Source organism: Physella acuta, unplaced genomic scaffold (genome assembly GCF_028476545.2).
Source record: "Physella acuta isolate Inbredline_101_S28 unplaced genomic scaffold, ASM2847654v3 ptg000283l, whole genome shotgun sequence".
NCBI classification, from domain to species: Eukaryota; Metazoa; Mollusca; class Gastropoda; family Physidae; genus Physella; species Physella acuta.
The window spans coordinates 191,599-210,000 of record NW_026731802.1 but is presented as its reverse complement, the minus strand read 5'-3'; the positions used below and the strand labels follow the sequence as shown (position 1 = coordinate 210,000).

The following is an 18,402-nucleotide window of genomic DNA, read 5'->3' as shown; positions in this document are numbered from 1 at the left end:
CCTGTGGACCCGAAAAGATCAATGCTGTAAATGTAATGGGCCTAAGGTCTATAATGCTTTGATTTTTTTTTTAAATCTTTATTTAACCAACACTTATGAAATGCGGCTTTGCTATTTTTGTATTTTGCAATTTGTAAAGTGACCCATGCATTTGTTGTAATTGGTCCTTAACCTTAGATGGAAATAAAGCGGGAGTGATCTCCACTAAACTTTCTCGAATATACTTATATAACACTACAGGGAATGGCAACTCGGGATATAGACACTATTTTGAAGCTATTTTTACTTTCTCGTATATACGAAGTATAGATAAAGTCTTGTAATCGTGCAAAAAAAATCGAGATTTTTGGAAATCTCGACGTTTTACACCTCACTGATACGGAGAAACATAATTTTGCAATCTTGTCCGTATGTCTGTGTGTGTGTCTGTGTGTGTGTGTGTGTGTGTCTCTGTAAGCACGATAACTTGAGTACCGTTACAGCTAGGTTGATGAAATTTCATATATAAGTATTTTATTAAAATCGTAGATCCATATCAACTTTTAAAAGATTTCCGATAACCGGAAGTGGTACTTTTTCTACTTTGAATTTTTCAAAAGCCTATAACTTGAGTACTATTTCAGATAGATAAATGAAATTTCACATGTAAGTAAAAGATCTAATTCCCTACATTCTCTCAAATTTTGAGTAATTTCCGTTGACCGGAAGTACTAATTTACGCTATTTCCGATTTCACATGCGTTTTTTGAGAAATCGGAAAAAGTAGAAAAAGTTCCGTTTCCTTTAATCGGAAATCGCTCAAAAGTTGATAAGGATCTACAATTTTGATATAATACTTATATATGAAAATTCATCAACCTAGCTGTAACGATACTCAAGTTATCGTGTTTACAGACACACACACACACATACCCACACACGGGCATACGGACAAGATTGCAAAACTATGTTTTGTCGATTCAGGGAGGTGTAAAACGTCGAGATTTGCAAAAATCTCGATTTTTTTTTGCACGATTACAATACTTTCTCTATACTTCGTAAATACGAGTAAGTTAAAAAATGCATTATGAAAAGCAAGTCAGAAGGGGCCGCTTTATTTTGGTGGCATGACATGAATCAGCCAGAGTTGATGAATCTGACATTTAAAATCGACCAGAATTTCGCGCCCTTTCTGACATTTTCGCACTAAATTTAAAATAAATTTGGGTGCATCATTTATTGTAGACTTTTATTAAATGCAAAATCTTAGGCCCTGAGTGGAACACAGCAAACAAAACTTTAAAAATGCGAAGAAAAATATTTCCTTCGACTTTTAGCGCCATTCCGGCAGGTCGTTTGGGTCCGTCTCCCCGTCGTCGTCATACGGTAAAACTCCCGCCAGTTGTTTGGCCTCCGTAGTCAGTGCCACTTCCGGTAATGACGTCACGTAGCCCGTGTCTGACGGGTAAATTCGTGTGTTGACGTTTCTAGCAAACAGCTGCACGCCGCGGGCCGGCCAGTGTGTCGTCAGCTCCAGCTTCTCGTAGGCTTTTTGTTTGGTTTCTAGGTCATCCTGCTCGGCCCACGAGGCAGGCGCCATGCAGACGAACACGACGAAGCGCCACCTCCCAGGATTTGAGCGCCCCTCTTTGGGTCTGGCATTGGCGTGGAAGAGTCTGGAGTCCCACAGGATCATGCCGCCCCTGGGGCAGGGCACCCTCTTCCTGGGACAGCCCTGGTCCGTGAACCACTGGAGCTCCTTGTTAGACAACATCCAGCGCTGGCTGGTCTCCATAAATTCGTCAAACCGAAGGTGAGAACCTTCCAGAACTTCGAACGTCCAGTCGTCTTCAGCACACTCCTCCAAGAAAACAGAACCCTGCAGGAGTATTCAAGGGAAACAACTGTCGGGAAATCTTAAGATAAGCCCGGTCAAAAAGTTAACCCCCGCCACCTAAAAAAGATTTTTAAAAAGAGTATATGAAACTTGTACTTGTACCCTGAGGCGGAAAAGTTTTTTTTTGGCGTGCGTTTAAATTATTTAAATGACTAGACATCAGAGATAGGTCAAGGTTAATTGCATGCAGATAGGTCAAGGTTAATTGCATGCGTGAAAAAATAAATTAGAGCAGGCAAAAAGTGGCGGGGATAGACTTTTATCCCGTGCTATCTTTTGCATTAGTGACGGGGTTATTCGGACAAGGTGTTCGCTAAACATTGCATCTTTTAAAGCAGTTATTGTTTCAACCAATTTAAAGTACTGTCTTCAGTCGGCTCCGGTCCCCGCCCGAGTTTCTTCCAGGCATCTCTTCCTGCCCCCCCCCCCCCCCCCCCCCCGGAGAAAAAAGTCTGGAAGAAACACTGGTCCCCCCTGTCCCTGACCTACTGACCTGGTAAGCGTGTAGCCCCTTCCTGTCGGCCATCTGGTCGACGTGTATCCAGTTATCTTCTGGCGACCAAAACTTCTCCTCCCCATCCTCGGGTGGGCGTCCAATAGAAATACCGTCTATGCTGGACAACAGTTTCTTGGTGTGCCAAACCTTGGACCGATCAAGTCAAATATGTTCATTCATCTTTTTGTGGCGTGTGGCTTGACATTTGTGGCGTGTGGTTTGACATTTGTGGCATGTGGCTTGACATTTGTGGCGTGTGCCTTGACATTTGTGGCGTGTGGCTTGACATTTGTGGTGTGTGGTTTGACATTTGTGGCGTGTGGCTTGACATTTGTGGCATGTGGCTAGACATTTGTGGCGTGTGGCTTGACATTTGTTAGTGTGGCTAGACATTTGTGTAGATAGAAGTCTAATATAAAAATGTTCTACCTGCTCAAAAACAGATTTGGCCGCAAGTCTGACTTCCCAAGATGGCCTAAGATGGCCACACCTGTATCTCTGTATCAAGGAATATTTCGACTGAGGCCATTGGCCAGGAGGAAAACTTTGCAGCCAGTCTCTGGGAGAAACGGAGAAAAAATTCTGGCATTAAATGAGGGAGAAAATAACAGGATAACCTGTTTGATTTTATGAGGTAAGGGAAGTGAATGGTGAGGTAAAGGAGTTGAATGTTGAGGTAAAGGAGTTGAATGGTGAGGTAAAGGAGTTGAATGTTGAAACAAGTGAGATGGTGCATGTTTCTGTGATTTAAAACGTACCTCAAGTTTTCTTGGTGCCTGCGACACTCTGCCTCAGGGATGACGTCACTAACCACGGTGTAGCCCAGCCGGTCTAGATCTGCCTTGTGTCTCTCGGTAAACATTCTTTGTCAGCAACAAATCAGTACTCAGCATAAGTTGGGCCTATAGACTGTAGTCTGGTACAGCTACAGCATCAAACGCTTTAGAATCTTCACGCATGGGATTTTCCTATCAAATTAAAAAAATGTCTTTAAATAGGACATTTCATGTTTTATTCTATATTTTGTGGAAACCATCTATGGTTGTCTAAGTTAGACTAGACAACCATCTGTTGTCTATGTTTTGTTAGACTAGTGACTAGACAACCATCTGTAGACTATAGACGACAACCATCTGTTTAAGATAACAACCCTTTAACACACTTAGCGAGGAAAAGTAGAAAAAACGTACTAAAAGCCTGCTGCGTTGTGTGACTTACCAGAACAAGAAATCATGCATGAAGTTGATCCCAAATAAAGTCTGCCATGTATTGTAATTGTAGTGAACTTTTTCTCTGCCACTGTGGGAAAACCCATTGGTTTTCCCCCTTCTGTTTTCTGGGAAAATCCGCACCGTGCACAATTCGCAGTAAAGTAGACTAGACTCACACAGATGAGGCAATGATACACAGTTACATTATACATCTTTATCGTCTTTTAGTCTACTCAAATATTTTTGGAACTAGGTTTACCCGTTCATATAATTAAATCGTAAGCCAGACCGAGGTGGTGAACGAAAAAAAAGTCACAGGAAAAATAAACAAAAAAACAAAAAAAGTCAGTTTTTGCTAGAAAAAAAAGTCACAGGAAAAAAGTCACAAAAATCTTTTTAGAAATCTTTTGATTTATTTGTTAAGCAGTGTAAAATTTTGTATGTCAATTGTTGTGGGTTGTATTTTTTGATGGCGTTAATTATTTATAGACGTTAAAAGCATTATGGTTTATAACAATTGTAAATAAAAATACTCTAAGATAATTTACTCAACAATCTCAACTTTTGTTACGTATTTAGTTAAATACGCGGTTTAAAAGTTGATTATAAAAGAAATTTAGGCACATCATTGTGTTTTGCATATGTTTTGCCGAAGGCTATTCTCTGGTCGGACTCTCTCAGTAGGCATTGTCCGAACATATTTTGTTTTGTTGACGTTATGCGTCAATGACAGCCTTTGAACCTTGCCGGCTTTCTGTTTTGATCCTAAGTTTTGTTGTATAATGAGCGTGATAAATGTGAACTAAGCATAACTTTTGTTGCCATGAGTTGAGGGCTGCAAGTCAGATGAACTTACCATTTCACGATAATTTAATGTTGGTACTAAAAAAAAAACACGATGATAACCGTGGACGTTGGAGTATTCTATTAAATGTTATTATATTATGTTTAACATAATTACAATCTACAAACTTCATACTAAATATTTTTAAATGAATTATAAAAATTACTATGCGTATACAGCCTACACATTACATTTAATAAATCCTTAGTTAATTTGCACTCTCTGAATGTTTAATACATACATATATTAACAAATTCCATGCAAATGTATATTTGTGACTTTTTAGCGCAATTTCCATACGGACAATTGCGATTATTAACTCGTCATTTCTGGATGGATGAATGGATGGATGGATGAGTGTCCGCAGCTTTAAGTCGTATCTCCTCCCCAACGAAGCAATATCGAGGACTAGTTCCATAAGCAAATATGTTAAGCAAGTTCCAAGGATGATTGTGGGCTAAAAAAATTCCCGGAATTCCTTCCTGGATTTCCCAGAAAAGCCAAAATACCTCGAACAAATGCAGTTTTTGCTCCATATCTCGGCAACCAGATGGCAGCTGGGATGGTTGCTGGGATGTGATGGTAGCTGGGATGTGATGGTAGCTGTGATGGTTGCTGGGATGTGATGGTAGCTGGGATGTGATGGTAGCTGGGATGTGATGGTAGCTGGGATGTGATGGTAGCTGGTAAGTGATGGTAGCTGGGATGTGATGGTAGCTGGGATGTGATGGTAGCTGGTAAGTGATGGTAGCTGGGATGTGATGGTTGCTAGGATGTGATGGTAGCTGGGATATTTGCTGGGGTGTTATGGCAGCTGGGATGGTAGCTGGGATGTGATGGTAGCTGGGATGGTTGTTGGGATGTGATGGTAGCTGGGGTGTGATGGTTGCTGAGATGTGATAGTAGCTGGGATGGTAGCTGGGATGTGATGGTAGCTGCGATGTGATGGTAGCTGGAATGTGATGGTAGCTGGGATGGTAGCTGGCATGTGTGGGGTAGCTGGGATGTGATGGTAGCTGGGGTGGTAGCTGGCATGTGTGGGGTAGCTGGGATGTGATGGTTGCTGCGATGTGATGGTAGCTGGAATGTGATGGTAGCTGGGATGGTAGCTGGCATGTGTGGGGTAGCTGGGATGTGATGGTAGCTGGGATGGTAGCTGGCATGTGTGGGGTAGCTGGGATGTGATGGTTGCTGCGATGTGATGGTAGCTGGGATGTGATGGTAGCTGGGATGGTAGCTGGCATGTGTGGGGTAGCTGGGATGTGATGGTAGCTGGGATGGTAGCTGGCATGTGTGGGGTAGCTGAGATGTGATGGTAGCTGGAATGTGATGGTAGCTGAGATGTGATGGTAGCTGGAATGTGATGGTAGCTGGGATGTGATGGTAGCTGGGATGTGATGGTAGCTGGGATGTGATGGTAGCTGGGATGTGATGGTAGCTGGGATGTGTGGGGTAGCTGGGATGTGATTCTAGACCTTTGAATGTTTAATAGCACGCCATAAAAAAACGTATCCGCCTCTAGATAAGGTTGGTACCAAATCCAAAATACAGACCTTTTTATGCAAATTATACTTTTAAATCCTCTTTACTTTCTCTTATACGAAGAATAGAGGAAGTCTTGTAATCGTGCAAAAAATCGAAATAGTGATTTTCACAAACGTCTACTCACAGAGTCGGAAAAAACTTTGTTTTGCAATTTTGTCCCTATGTCTGCATGTGTGTGTGTCCGTCTATCTGTGAACATGTTAAGTTACAGCTAGGTTGATGAGATTTCGTATATTATAACAAATTTGCAGTTCTTTCTCAACTTTTCAGTGATTTCCGGTACCCGGAATTGAAACTTATTCTTCTTTCGGTTTTTCAAAAGCCTATTGTTACATTTACTACAACAGACACAGTTTCTTCAGTTAACCTTGATATTGTATTACACTAGACAGCATAGACCACATGACTTGGGTCTCTGGGTCTGTCTGCAGTTAATTAACATAAGTTACCCGGTAAACACTCAAGGGGCGTAACCATAAAATACACAATACAAGGGACGTAGCCATAATATACACAATGCAAGGGACGTAACCATAAAATACACAATAAAAGGGACGTAACCATAAAATACACAATAAAAGGGACGTAATGTATCACTAACAAGACATAACATAACATCTATAACTTGAGTACGGTTTCCTATAAAGACGAAATTTTTCATATAAGTAAAAGATCTAATTGCCTGTTTTCTATAAAATCTATATATATAATTCTCTTCTGGGATCAGTTAGAAAACAAGCTGCAAGCGCCTCCTTGCAGTCCCCTCTCTTTCTCTCTATCACTATCACTACCACCTCCACCCCACCCCCACATGATCTGGTGAGCGGTGTTCACTCTGTTTACATTTTACAATCATAGAGACGGATTTGGTGACGGCTATTAGGGGCAGATAATTTAGTTTGAAACGATTTTAAACTTAGAGGAGGTAACTAAGAGGAGGCTGCTTTCACGTGGGGGGGGGGGGGGGGGGGGGTTAGTGTTTTTAAGCAAATATTTTCAATGGCAGCATTGGTACTGTCGAATTCACAAATTATAAATTACTGAAAAGTAGAAAAAAAACAACTAAATAGCGGCGTATGATACGCAGCGGGTCGGCTCGCTTTGAATAATTTTCGTTGGCCGGAAGTAGTACTTTATGCTATTTCCGATTTATTATAAAAGACGTACATGAATTTATTTTTAACTTGATTCCTCTGTGTCCGTCACGGTCGAAAAAAAAATTGCGAACAAAATTTCGAACACTTCTACCGGACCGAGTTATTTTTAACTTTTCACGTAGTTCAAGACACGAAGACAATGTATTGTGACATAAAATGCTACTTAATTAGATAATTAATTAACTATTTAAAAATTAGTTAAGCTTTTCTTTATAAAGTACTAATGTTCCACACTATTACACAAGTTGTTTGCTGTTCATTTGGTGCGCAATTCTTTTTTTCTACGAGATTCTATTCTATTTTTTAAAAATTTAGTTTTGAAAAAAAATTGATTAAAAATCATGTCTGTATACCGAGTTGCCATCCCCGTAGTGTTATATAAAATATAAGAATATTCGAGAGAGTAGGTGAGATCACTCCGGCTTTATTTATTTATTTTAGGGTGGCGGGGGTTAACTTTTTGGCGTGGCTTATGTAAACAATATGCATAAAACAACTTGAAGACTAAAGAACCGTGTTAGTGAGCAACCAAGTTTATTAACCGAGACAGCTGAAGGACAAAATATGTTGACGCCACCAGGCAAGCGGGGCCAGGGGTGGCTAGAGCCGACGCAGCATTTGCCCGGCCCCACGTGTCGTTGATGTAGACCTTCCACACCCTCATGTTGGTCCCGTCCTGCCCGGAGAAGTCCATCTGGTCAGTCATGAACAGGTGGAGCCGGTTGGACACGAACCAGAGCCAGCCGTCCGAGTCTATGGCTAGCCCGTCTGGCCACTGCATCGTGACGTCAGAGCTCACCACACGATCCTGCTTGCTCATGTGAACAGTATCGATACCTCGCTGCTGTGTGCGCATGTCGGTCTGCGCATCCCAGCGGTACACACCGCTAAGTCCAAGCGCCGTGTAGTAGAGGTGCTTAGAGCCCATGGCGATACCTCCGGACTGTGTAATCCTTCTCCCCACCCGCCGGATGCCGGTGTTTTCCGGCTTTTGAGCACTGCGTAGTGTTGAGGTGGGGATCTGGTAGAGACCGAAGCCGGCGAGCGGGCTGTAGTAGACGAACCGGCAGTCCGGCGAGATGGCGATCCCATCTATGCCCATAGCGAAGGAATAATCCTTGCCGTTGATGCGAATCTTGTCGGCACCGCCCACTTCTGGCTCCATGGACGGGTCTTGGATGTAATGGCCGGTCTCTGTCTGAAAGTCGAACACGGCGATCCGGTTAAGCAGGATGTCGCTCATGTAGGCGTACCTGACCTTGCCGTCCACGCGGTCCAGCACAAGGTCATCCAGGAAGCTCGACGTCCTGTCCGCCACACCCTGGGGCAGCAGGTAATCCTTGACCTTGGTCCCCCTGTTGAGGTCAAACACGACGATCTTGGGTTGGCAGAGATTTAACGGCCGCGAGCTGACGTTGCCGGCCAGGCCGACCCGTCCCGTGTCCAACACATACAGGAGCCCGGTGCTGGGGTCGACCTTGACCCCCAGGACAAACTGCAGCGCGCGACAGTCGCCCTGCCTCTGGGATGCCCAGTCGGGGTATGGCCGGAGTTTGGCCACGCCCCCAACATTGACGACCTTGACCAAGGTTGCTGGTTGACCCGATGTCCACCTCCATCTTGGAATAGACAGATAGATGTCGCCCTTGTAGACCTGGAAAATAAAGATCATTGCCCTTTGTCAGCTGTAAAGATCTTTGTCCTATTTGACATATAAAGGTCATTGTCCTATTTCTTCAGTGTCATGTAAACTCTATGTCATGTAACTACTGTGTACAGCCGTCTCTTGTACACCCGTGTCTTGTACACCTTGTACACCTGTGTCTTGTACACCTAGCACACGTGTGTACACCAGTGGCGTGTGTACCTTCCAGACTTCCAACAAACAAGGGCAAGAACTCACAAGTTTTGAGATAAAGAAATTTAGATCCTTGACAAGTAGTTGACTGTCGAGGGGGGGGGGTGCGTTTTGTGGGTACAATTAGGGGAGGGCAAGAGGAATGCAGCGTGTGGCATGTGTATGTAAGTATATGTGTGTGTCAGTGCGGACCAAATGTGTTTGAATGCATGTATTTGTCAGCTAGGCTTTATGTAAGCATATATATGTGTGTGTGCTGGTCATTATGTAATCGCGTGTAAGTATTAACCTATATGTAAGCGTGTGTGTGAACTAACCTCTGTAAGCTTGTGCAATCACTGACATGTGTAAGCGCATGTAAGCACTGACCTCTGTGTAAGCGTGTGTAGACACTGACTTCTATGTAAGCGTGTGTAAAAAGTGACCTCTGTGTAAGCGTGTGTAAGCACTGACCTCTGTGTAAGCGTGTGTAAGCACTGACCTCTACGTAAGCGTGTGTAAGCACTGACCTCTGTGTAAGCGTGTGTAAGCACTGACCTCTACGTAAGCGTGTGTAAGCACTGACCTCTATCCCTGCTATGAGATTCCTCTCCGGGACGTACGAGCCATCACGTCGCGCCTCCTGCTCAGCGCCCTCTGACGGCCAGTCAAACGTCACGGACGTCCATTCGTGGACCAGCTCCTGATGTCCTACCTTCTGAGCGGACCCTATGTCCTTCCTCGTGTGGAGGACACACATCAGGACAATGACTAGCCTCATGGCGGGAAAATGCTGCCAAAAATGTTTCAGCCCATTAGATGGTTGACTTTTAATTGTACCATCTAGCGATCTCTCTATCTAGCTGTCTGTCTGTCGGTCGGTCTGTCTGTCGGTCGGTCTAATCGAATCTTATCTATTTATCTATATCTAAATGTATACCTATATGTATATCTATCTATATCTAAATGTATACATGCATACCTATATGTATGTATATTTAACTATATATATATACATATATATATATATATATATATATATATATATATATGTAACTGGGGTAGGCCTAACTACCAGTTACAAATGATAACGAACGAGGAGCCGAGACACAGTGTTGGTCTGATGCAACCGATAACAGGTGGCTTATTGGGTCGGGCTGATAACAACCTCAAAGCCGGCGCGTGCTATTTTGGGAAACGGTATTCAGACGGCCTGTCGGCTTTGATGGATAGGACGCAGATGTTATTTTACGGTCTGTACGTTTGAACTACGCAACTGGTGGTCGGAGATCGAGTACAAGTATCGATTACGGAGGAATACAAGTACGGAGACGAGTACGGATACAAGGCATAAATAGGAGGGCACGGCAGGACTCGCTCTCTCTCTTCCCGTTTCAGCGAGCTCTCTTCCATCTTCATCGCTCGCTTAGATCAGTCAGTCTGTGTGACTATGTCAAGTCGGTTATAGAACGGGTTAGCCGTATTGTGTTAAGGAGGATTATAGACATGTGGATTCAGTTATATGAAGCCTAGTGAAGGACTGTTAGGGGTCAGTTGATTCAGACTATTATTGAGAAGCATTCCTGTTGATTTATTGTGTTATTATGAAGCATTTCTTGATTCATGTAATAAAGGATCAATAGCGAACCTGCATCTTGAGTATCTATACTGTGGTCAATGTTGTCTAGAATGAGTGGTTAAACTCGTTACCACGTGGCACTACAGGCAATTAGGTCTCATTACATGTGGCGTTGCGAGCATGGTAACTGTTGGCTCGTTACAATTGGCGTTGTCGGCAGGATAAATGTTCGCTCGTCACAATTGGCGCTGCGATCAGGATGAATTCAACTAGACTTGCCGTTTAAGGCACCTATAGTCAACCTTGTGCATAACTGTGTTTAGTGTGTGTGTGAATTCGGACATTCAGGAACTGTGAAAATTGAGGAACGAGGAAAAATTTTTCATACACACACGGTAAGAAAGAACTCTTTTTTTTTAGTACTTAAGGAAGAAAATGTCTACTCTGGACGAGAAGCAGACCCATATAGTGGTCCTACCCAGAGAGTCCCATATTAACAAATTTTACGGGGACGGAGATCCAACTTTAACCAACAGGTTCAGTGAAGAGGTCAAAGCGGCCTGGGCCTCGAGACATATGTCACCAGAGGAAAGATTAAGACTGCTGATGGGTAGTATAGGTGAAACGGTTAGGGCAGAGGTTAAGTGCCACGATAGGACCGTCCAATCAGATCCAGATAAGGTGCTGGATCTGATTATGGAGACCTTTGGGGAGAGACGGTCGGGAGTGCAACTGCTATCGGGATTCGTGGGCTTAAAGCAGAGAATGGCGGAGAGTGTGATGGAGTACTCACTCAGGATGAACAGGGCCTTTGATTTGGTAAAGGGCAAATCACCGGACATTGATGTACGCCTACTGAGGGACCATTTCATCGAGGGGCTAGCAACCCCGATCTTAAGGAGAGAGTTGAAAGAGGAGGTCCACAGAGACCAGCAGTTGACCTTCCTTCAGGTCAGGAACTCAGCGATCCGCAGGTCCGAGGATGAGGACCAATCGAACTGTTCGGTGGACAAAGTCTCTGTGCCTGAACAGAGACAATCCCCACCCACAGGGGCCGACACGATGGAGACCATGATGGCTCAACTGTTGGCCCACCTAGAGAAGGTTGACCAACGCTTGAAGTGGTTGGAAAGCAGGTCAACAGCTGAGAATCAGGAAAAGAACGGTACAAAACAGGGACGGGTTGGACGGCCGCGTCCTGCCAAGCCATCACTCCAATGGACGGCAGACGGTCGACCAATTTGTTTGTCTTGTTCACAACCCGGACATATGGCACGGTACTGCCAGGGAAACGGTCGTCCTCTGTAAGGCAGGGCCAGGCTACAGAGGGGCGAGGTTATGGCCCAAGAAGCAAAATGATGGGAGTCTGTCCCGAAATGGTGATTACGATTGGGGACATCGCGGTGAAGGCAATTGTGGATACAGGCTCCCAGGTGACGACAATCACGGAAAATTTTTACACCAAATGGATGAAAGGAAAAGACCATAGGTTGAGGTCTGACACATGCATGTGCCTGACGGCGGCTAATGGACTAACCATTCCATACTGTGGTTATTTTCTGGCGGATGTCGTGGTGGCAGGACATAGGTTGAAGCAGGTTGGGGTGTTCGTTACGAAACACAACCTAGAGACAAATGTGTCAAATATACCTTGCCTGTTGGGCATGAATATTCTTGGCCAGTTGCCAGAATTTCTTACAAATATTGTCGGATCGACCACACCAGGTCGGGGATCCAAGTTGGCCAGGTTTGCCAAGACCAGAGGAAGGACAGCAGTCCCGGCAAACACGGTCAAGGCAATCACATTACAAATTGGTGATAGAAGCGTGAATGGTGATGTGATGGTAGAACCATGTGGCGCCGCACTGAGGACAGGCGTCGTGTTACTGCGGACATACACATCAGCGGAAAACGGACTAGTTCAAGGGTTGGTAGCTAATGTTTTGGATGAAGAAATTTTTATACCGCCTAACACTCTGGTAGGAGTACCACAGAACGTCGAGGTACAAAGGTCGGCACAGTGCATCGAACTGATCAATACCAGTAGTAATGAAGTAACAATTAGGTCGGTCAATGTGACGGCCGAGGTGAAGAAAGAAGATGGCCGATCATATACATTCCCGGAAACTGAGGACCCAAAACTAAATGAATTGCTGAATAAATACAGTGATATATTTGCCTCGTATGAGGGTGATTTGGGGTACACGGAAGTAATCAAACACCAGATACCCTTACTACAAGACAAGCCGGTGGCGCAACCTTATCGAAGATTACCACCGAGTCACTACTCGGCGGTGAAGGCACACCTGAATGATCTACTAGAAAAGGGAATTATTACAACTAGTACAAGCCCGTATGCGGCACCGATTGTAGTGGTAAAAAAGAAGTCAGGGGAGATAAGACTGTGTTGTGATTACCGGAAATTGAACAATATCACAAGAAGGGATGCATTCCCCTTGCCTCGTATTGATGAATGTCTTGATGCGTTGGGGGGAGCAAGATTTTTTTCTACCTTGGATTTGGCTAGTGGCTACCACCAAGTGGCCATGCACCCCAACGATCAACATAAAACGGCATTTATTTCTCCACTGGGACTGTACGAGTGGACCCGTATGCCGTTTGGTCTAACTAATGCACCTGCTACATTCCAGCGAGTAATGCAGAGTGCTATGAGTGACTTTCTATTTCAAATAATGTTGGTGTATTTGGATGATATTCTAGTTTACTCAAAAACTTGGGAGGACCATCTAAAAAGATTAGAACAAGTGTTTCTCCGTCTTAGGGAGATAGGAGTAAAGCTGAACCCAGACAAATGCTGCTTTGGTTTGAAATCGGTACATTTTTTGGGTTACGTGATTTCGTCGGATGGCATTGCCACTGACCCAGATAAAATTGCAGCTGTTAAAGAATGGAAACAACCAACAACTACGGTAGAGGTCAGGTCATTCTTGGGCTTTGCTTCCTATTATAGAAAATTTGTGCCGGGTTTTGCAAAAATTGCCGCACCATTGCATGACTTGGTAAACAAAATGACAAAGAAACACAGTAAGGAGAAAAAGAAAGGTAAAACAAAACTGATAGGTGAACTATGGACTGATGAATGCCGGAACTCGTTTAAACTCTTGAAAAAGGCCTTGACAGAGGCACCGATATTGGGATACGCGGACTTTGACAAACCATTTCGGTTAGAAATTGACGCCAGCTCTAAAGGTCTGGGAGCTGTGCTATCACAACAACAAAAGCAAGGTTTCAGGGTTATTGCGTATGCAAGTCGAGCTCTGAAGGGATCAGAGAGGAACATGACAAATTACAGCGCCATGAAACTAGAACTTTTGACATTAAAATGGGCTGTGACGGAAAAATTCAGGGACTATTTATTAGGTGCTAAATGTGTGGTATACACTGACAATAACCCCTTGAGTCACCTAAAGACAGCAAAGTTGGGATCCATCGAACAGCGATGGGCAGCAGAATTGGCACTCTTTGACCTAGAGATAAAGTATCGCCCGGGGCGGTCCAATGGCAATGCGGACGCCTTATCAAGGAATCCTTACGAGAGACCGGGTGATGAGGAAGAAACACTGACAGGAATATGTGAGGTCAGAGCGTCAACAGATATCCCTCATGGGGTACAAGTGATGCAAAACGGGCAGACCGGGGTGGAGCACATATCCACGGAACCCGAACATATGGACAGTGGTGATTTTATTTGCCTTAATCACAAAAAGATAAGAGATGCCCAGAGAACGGATAGTGGCTTACAACCGCTATTGAAACACGTCCAGGAACAAAAATTCCCAGGAAGAAGGGAAAGAGAACAATTTGGTCGAGAAACAAAGAAAATACTGAGTCAGTGGAACCGTCTCAGTATAAAGGATGGTGTTCTCATGCGGAGAATTCATGACCAAATTGATGGCACAATACACCAGGTGGTGGTGCCGGGACAATTACGAGAAGAAGGGCTAAGGTTGGCACATGACAGGGCAGGACACCAGGGTCAGGACAGGACGCACAAAATATTACGACGGAGGTGTTACTGGCCCAATATGGAAATGGAGGTCAAACGCCATTGTGAGGCTTGTGTGAGGTGTCAGCATGCGAAAATGCCAGTTGTCAAAATGAGACAGCCATCAGGACACCTACTAGCGACAAAACCACTAGAGATTGTGGCGATGGACTTTACGTCGTTGGAGCAATCATCGGATGGGACGGAACATGTGTTGGTAATGACTGATGTATTCACCAAATGGACTGTGGCGGTGCCCACACGAGATCAGACTGCCAAAACAGTGGCAAAGGTATTATTAGAACATTGGTTCATCAAATATGGCATACCAAGACAATTACACTCTGACCAAGGAAGGGCCTTTGAGTCAGAAGTAATTAACCAACTGTGCAACCACTACGGGATCAACAAATCTAGAACAACCACATTTAATCCGAAAGGAAACGGACAGTGTGAACGGTTCAACCGCAGCATGCATGATTTGCTGCGTACGCTAGAACCTGAACAGAAAAAACGTTGGCCTGATTTTCTCCCAGAGTTGGTATATCTATACAACTGCACACCACATGCCACAACCGGCTTTTCGCCATACATGTTGCTGTTCGGACGAGAGGCTCGACTCCCTCTTGATTTGTTCTTAGGAAAAAGGGAGAGTATGACTGGCTCATACACCGCACTGGAATATGTGAATGAACATAGGAGAAGAATTAGAGAAATGTACAGGGTAGTACAGGAAAGACTAGAACATGAATCTCGGCGAAGGGAACCGCCGATACAGACGAAGGACCCGCCACTCAAACTGAATGACAGGGTATTACTGCGTAGCCACCCGTTAGGCAGAAACAAAATCCACGATCTCTGGGGACAGGAGATATGGCAAGTCGTGGAGATGCCTAAAGCAGCAGGTGGCCCCTTTAAGATAAGACCCATCGATCACGCCAAACCGGATCGGTGGGCGAATATTGCTCAATTAAAGAAATATTGGAATAGGCAAGAAGAGCAGTTACACACAGAGAAACCCAAGACAATTAGGGAACCGGAAGTTATAACGGAAATTCACATACCCATTCCGGAACCATATCACCATCAACAGAACAACAGCGATACGCAAGGGGAGGATACCGGCAACAATGAGGATCCCGGTCCCTCCAGAAGCAGAGAGACAGTAGACCATCAGATAAGTGGTCCGCGGAGAAGTTTAAGGAACAGAAGGAATACGAAATTTTTTGTCAGCAACCATCAATTCTTTCATGGTCGCGCTGGTATGAAAACAGACTGTTCAAAGAGCTATAGAAGTGAACTGGTGAAGGCACCAAATGGAAAGGGTGGATGTGAATTCTAGAACTGTTTTGTGTCTCAGAAAGATGGTGTAGACACAGTTGATATGTGAAATAGGTAGAACTGTCAATCGTATACGAATGGAACGTCGTGGACAGTGAGTAGAACAATAGATTTTTTTTACGACTGTGCGATTGACTTTGGAGGAGTGCACCTGCCAGGCGTTGTTTGTGGTTGAAAACACACAAAAAAAGCAGGGGTGGATGTAACTGGGGTAGGCCTAACTACCAGTTACAAATGATAACGAACGAGGAGCCGAGACACAGTGTTGGTCTGATGCAACCGATAACAGGTGGCTTATTGGGTCGGGCTGATAACAACCTCAAAGCCGGCGCGTGCTATTTTGGGAAACGGTATTCAGACGGCCTGTCGGCTTTGATGGATAGGACGCAGATGTTATTTTACGGTCTGTACGTTTGAACTACGCAACTGGTGGTCGGAGATCGAGTACAAGTATCGATTACGGAGGAATACAAGTACGGAGACGAGTACGGATACAAGGCATAAATAGGAGGGCACGGCAGGACTCGCTCTCTCTCTTCCCGTTTCAGCGAGCTCTCTTCCATCTTCATCGCTCGCTTAGATCAGTCAGTCTGTGTGACTATGTCAAGTCGGTTATAGAACGGGTTAGCCGTATTGTGTTAAGGAGGATTATAGACATGTGGATTCAGTTATATGAAGCCTAGTGAAGGACTGTTAGGGGTCAGTTGATTCAGACTATTATTGAGAAGCATTCCTGTTGATTTATTGTGTTATTATGAAGCATTTCTTGATTCATGTAATAAAGGATCAATAGCGAACCTGCATCTTGAGTATCTATACTGTGGTCAATGTTGTCTAGAATGAGTGGTTAAACTCGTTACCACGTGGCACTACAGGCAATTAGGTCTCATTACATGTGGCGTTGCGAGCATGGTAACTGTTGGCTCGTTACAATTGGCGTTGTCGGCAGGATAAATGTTCGCTCGTCACATATATATATATATATATATATATATATATATATATATATATATATATATATATATATATATATATATATATATATATATATATATATATATATATATATATATATATATATATATATATACACATATATATGAAGGTCATTACCCGTAGGGCTATTGCTATTACAACCATATAAAGTTATATAACACTTTCTGTAGGAGAAGCCATTAATAAGTCGTTTGTCCAATTTATATATATATATATATATATATATATATATATATATATATATATATATATATATATATATATATATATATATATATATATATACATATATATATATATATATATATATATATATATATATATATATATATATATATATATATATATATATACATACATATATATTATATATAGGCAATATATAAATATAAAGATTGGAGATACATACAAACTTGTCAGAATTCCCTCAGTTCCTACTACCGCTACTTTATCCTGTTGTCAAAAATAACCTGAACATTACTTGTAATAACCAAAATAAAACAACGTGCAACACAGTCTACCTCTGACTGAAATGTGAAAAACAAGTTGATCGTGGTGTGCCCCCCTTCTCCTGTAGGCTGAGGCTTTGATGTGCAAGTTCCGGTTACCGCAGTTACAGGGAGATAACTCACCGTTTCATGACTCCGCGCTTTTTTAAAGGTGGTGGAAATGTAGTGGGGGTGGGGGAGATATGCCTAACGTTCATAATTTCACTCAGTACAGATTGTGTGTGTGTGTGTGTAGGGGGGGGGTCGTTTACAACCGTGTTTAAAGCCTCACTGATCTTTGGTTACAAACTCACACGTTGCTTCAGTTAAATAAAATGGTCACACACCACTCAATGCTTCAGTTAAAGGGATCACACAACACTCAATGCTTCAGTTAAAGGGGTCACACAACACTCAATGCTTCAGTTAAAGGGATCACACACCACTCAATGCTTCAGTTAAAGGGGTCACACAACACTCAATGCTTCAGTTAAAGGGGTCACACAACACTCAATGCTTCAGTTAAAGGGGTCACACAACACTCAATGCTTCAGTTAAAGGGGTCACACAACACTCAATGCTTCAGTTAAAGGGATCACACACCACTCAATGCTTCAGTTAAAGGGGTCACACAACACTCAATGCTTCAGTTAAAGGGGTCACACAACACTCAATGCTTCAGTTAAAGGGGTCACACAACACTCAATGCTTCAGTTAAAGGGGTCACACACCACTCAATGCTTCAGTTAAAAGGGGTCACACAACACTCACAACTCGCATGTTGCTTCGGTTAAATTAAGACCTCACACTGCTACGGGCAGAGTTTCTTCCAGGCATCTCTTCGGGGGGGGCGAAGCCCCCCCCCCCCCCCCCGAAAATTTTTTACCGCCCCCCCGAACGAAATGAAATTTATATAATTTATATAGAAAATATATACTTTTAACAGTGTCCGCCCCCCCGAAGAAAGTTTACCGCCCCCCCCCCCCCCCGAAGATTTCAAGTGCCCCCCCGGAGAAAAAAGTCTGG

The 18,402-nt window shown here is 43.6% G+C and overlaps 2 protein-coding genes across 3 annotated transcripts; both read right to left on the bottom strand.

Moving 5' to 3' along the window:
• Positions 1 to 1,211: 1,211 nt before the first annotated feature.
• On the bottom strand, positions 1,212 to 3,688 carry LOC131939538 (uncharacterized). Its single transcript, XM_059297914.1, has 5 exons — positions 3,591 to 3,688; positions 3,131 to 3,340; positions 2,802 to 2,931; positions 2,370 to 2,519; positions 1,212 to 1,858 (listed from the first exon to the last, which is right to left on the bottom strand). Exons 2-5 carry the CDS (start codon positions 3,232 to 3,234, stop codon positions 1,313 to 1,315), a joined length of 930 nt encoding a protein of 309 aa, XP_059153897.1. The 5' UTR covers positions 3,235 to 3,340; positions 3,591 to 3,688; the 3' UTR covers positions 1,212 to 1,312.
• Positions 3,689 to 7,639: 3,951 nt separating this feature from the next.
• Positions 7,640 to 17,500, bottom strand: LOC131939570 (protein yellow). Of its 2 annotated transcripts, none has more exons than XM_059297965.1 (3): positions 17,410 to 17,500; positions 9,553 to 9,759; positions 7,640 to 8,783 (listed from the first exon to the last, which is right to left on the bottom strand). In XM_059297965.1, the coding sequence occupies exons 2-3, from the start codon at positions 9,745 to 9,747 to the stop codon at positions 7,647 to 7,649; spliced, it is 1,332 nt and encodes a 443-aa protein (XP_059153948.1). In that variant the 5' UTR covers positions 9,748 to 9,759; positions 17,410 to 17,500; the 3' UTR covers positions 7,640 to 7,646. The 2 variants fall into 2 exon arrangements, with proteins under 2 accessions (XP_059153948.1, XP_059153947.1); XM_059297964.1 differs by having other exon boundaries at positions 17,298 to 17,488.
• Positions 17,501 to 18,402: the final 902 nt, after the last annotated feature.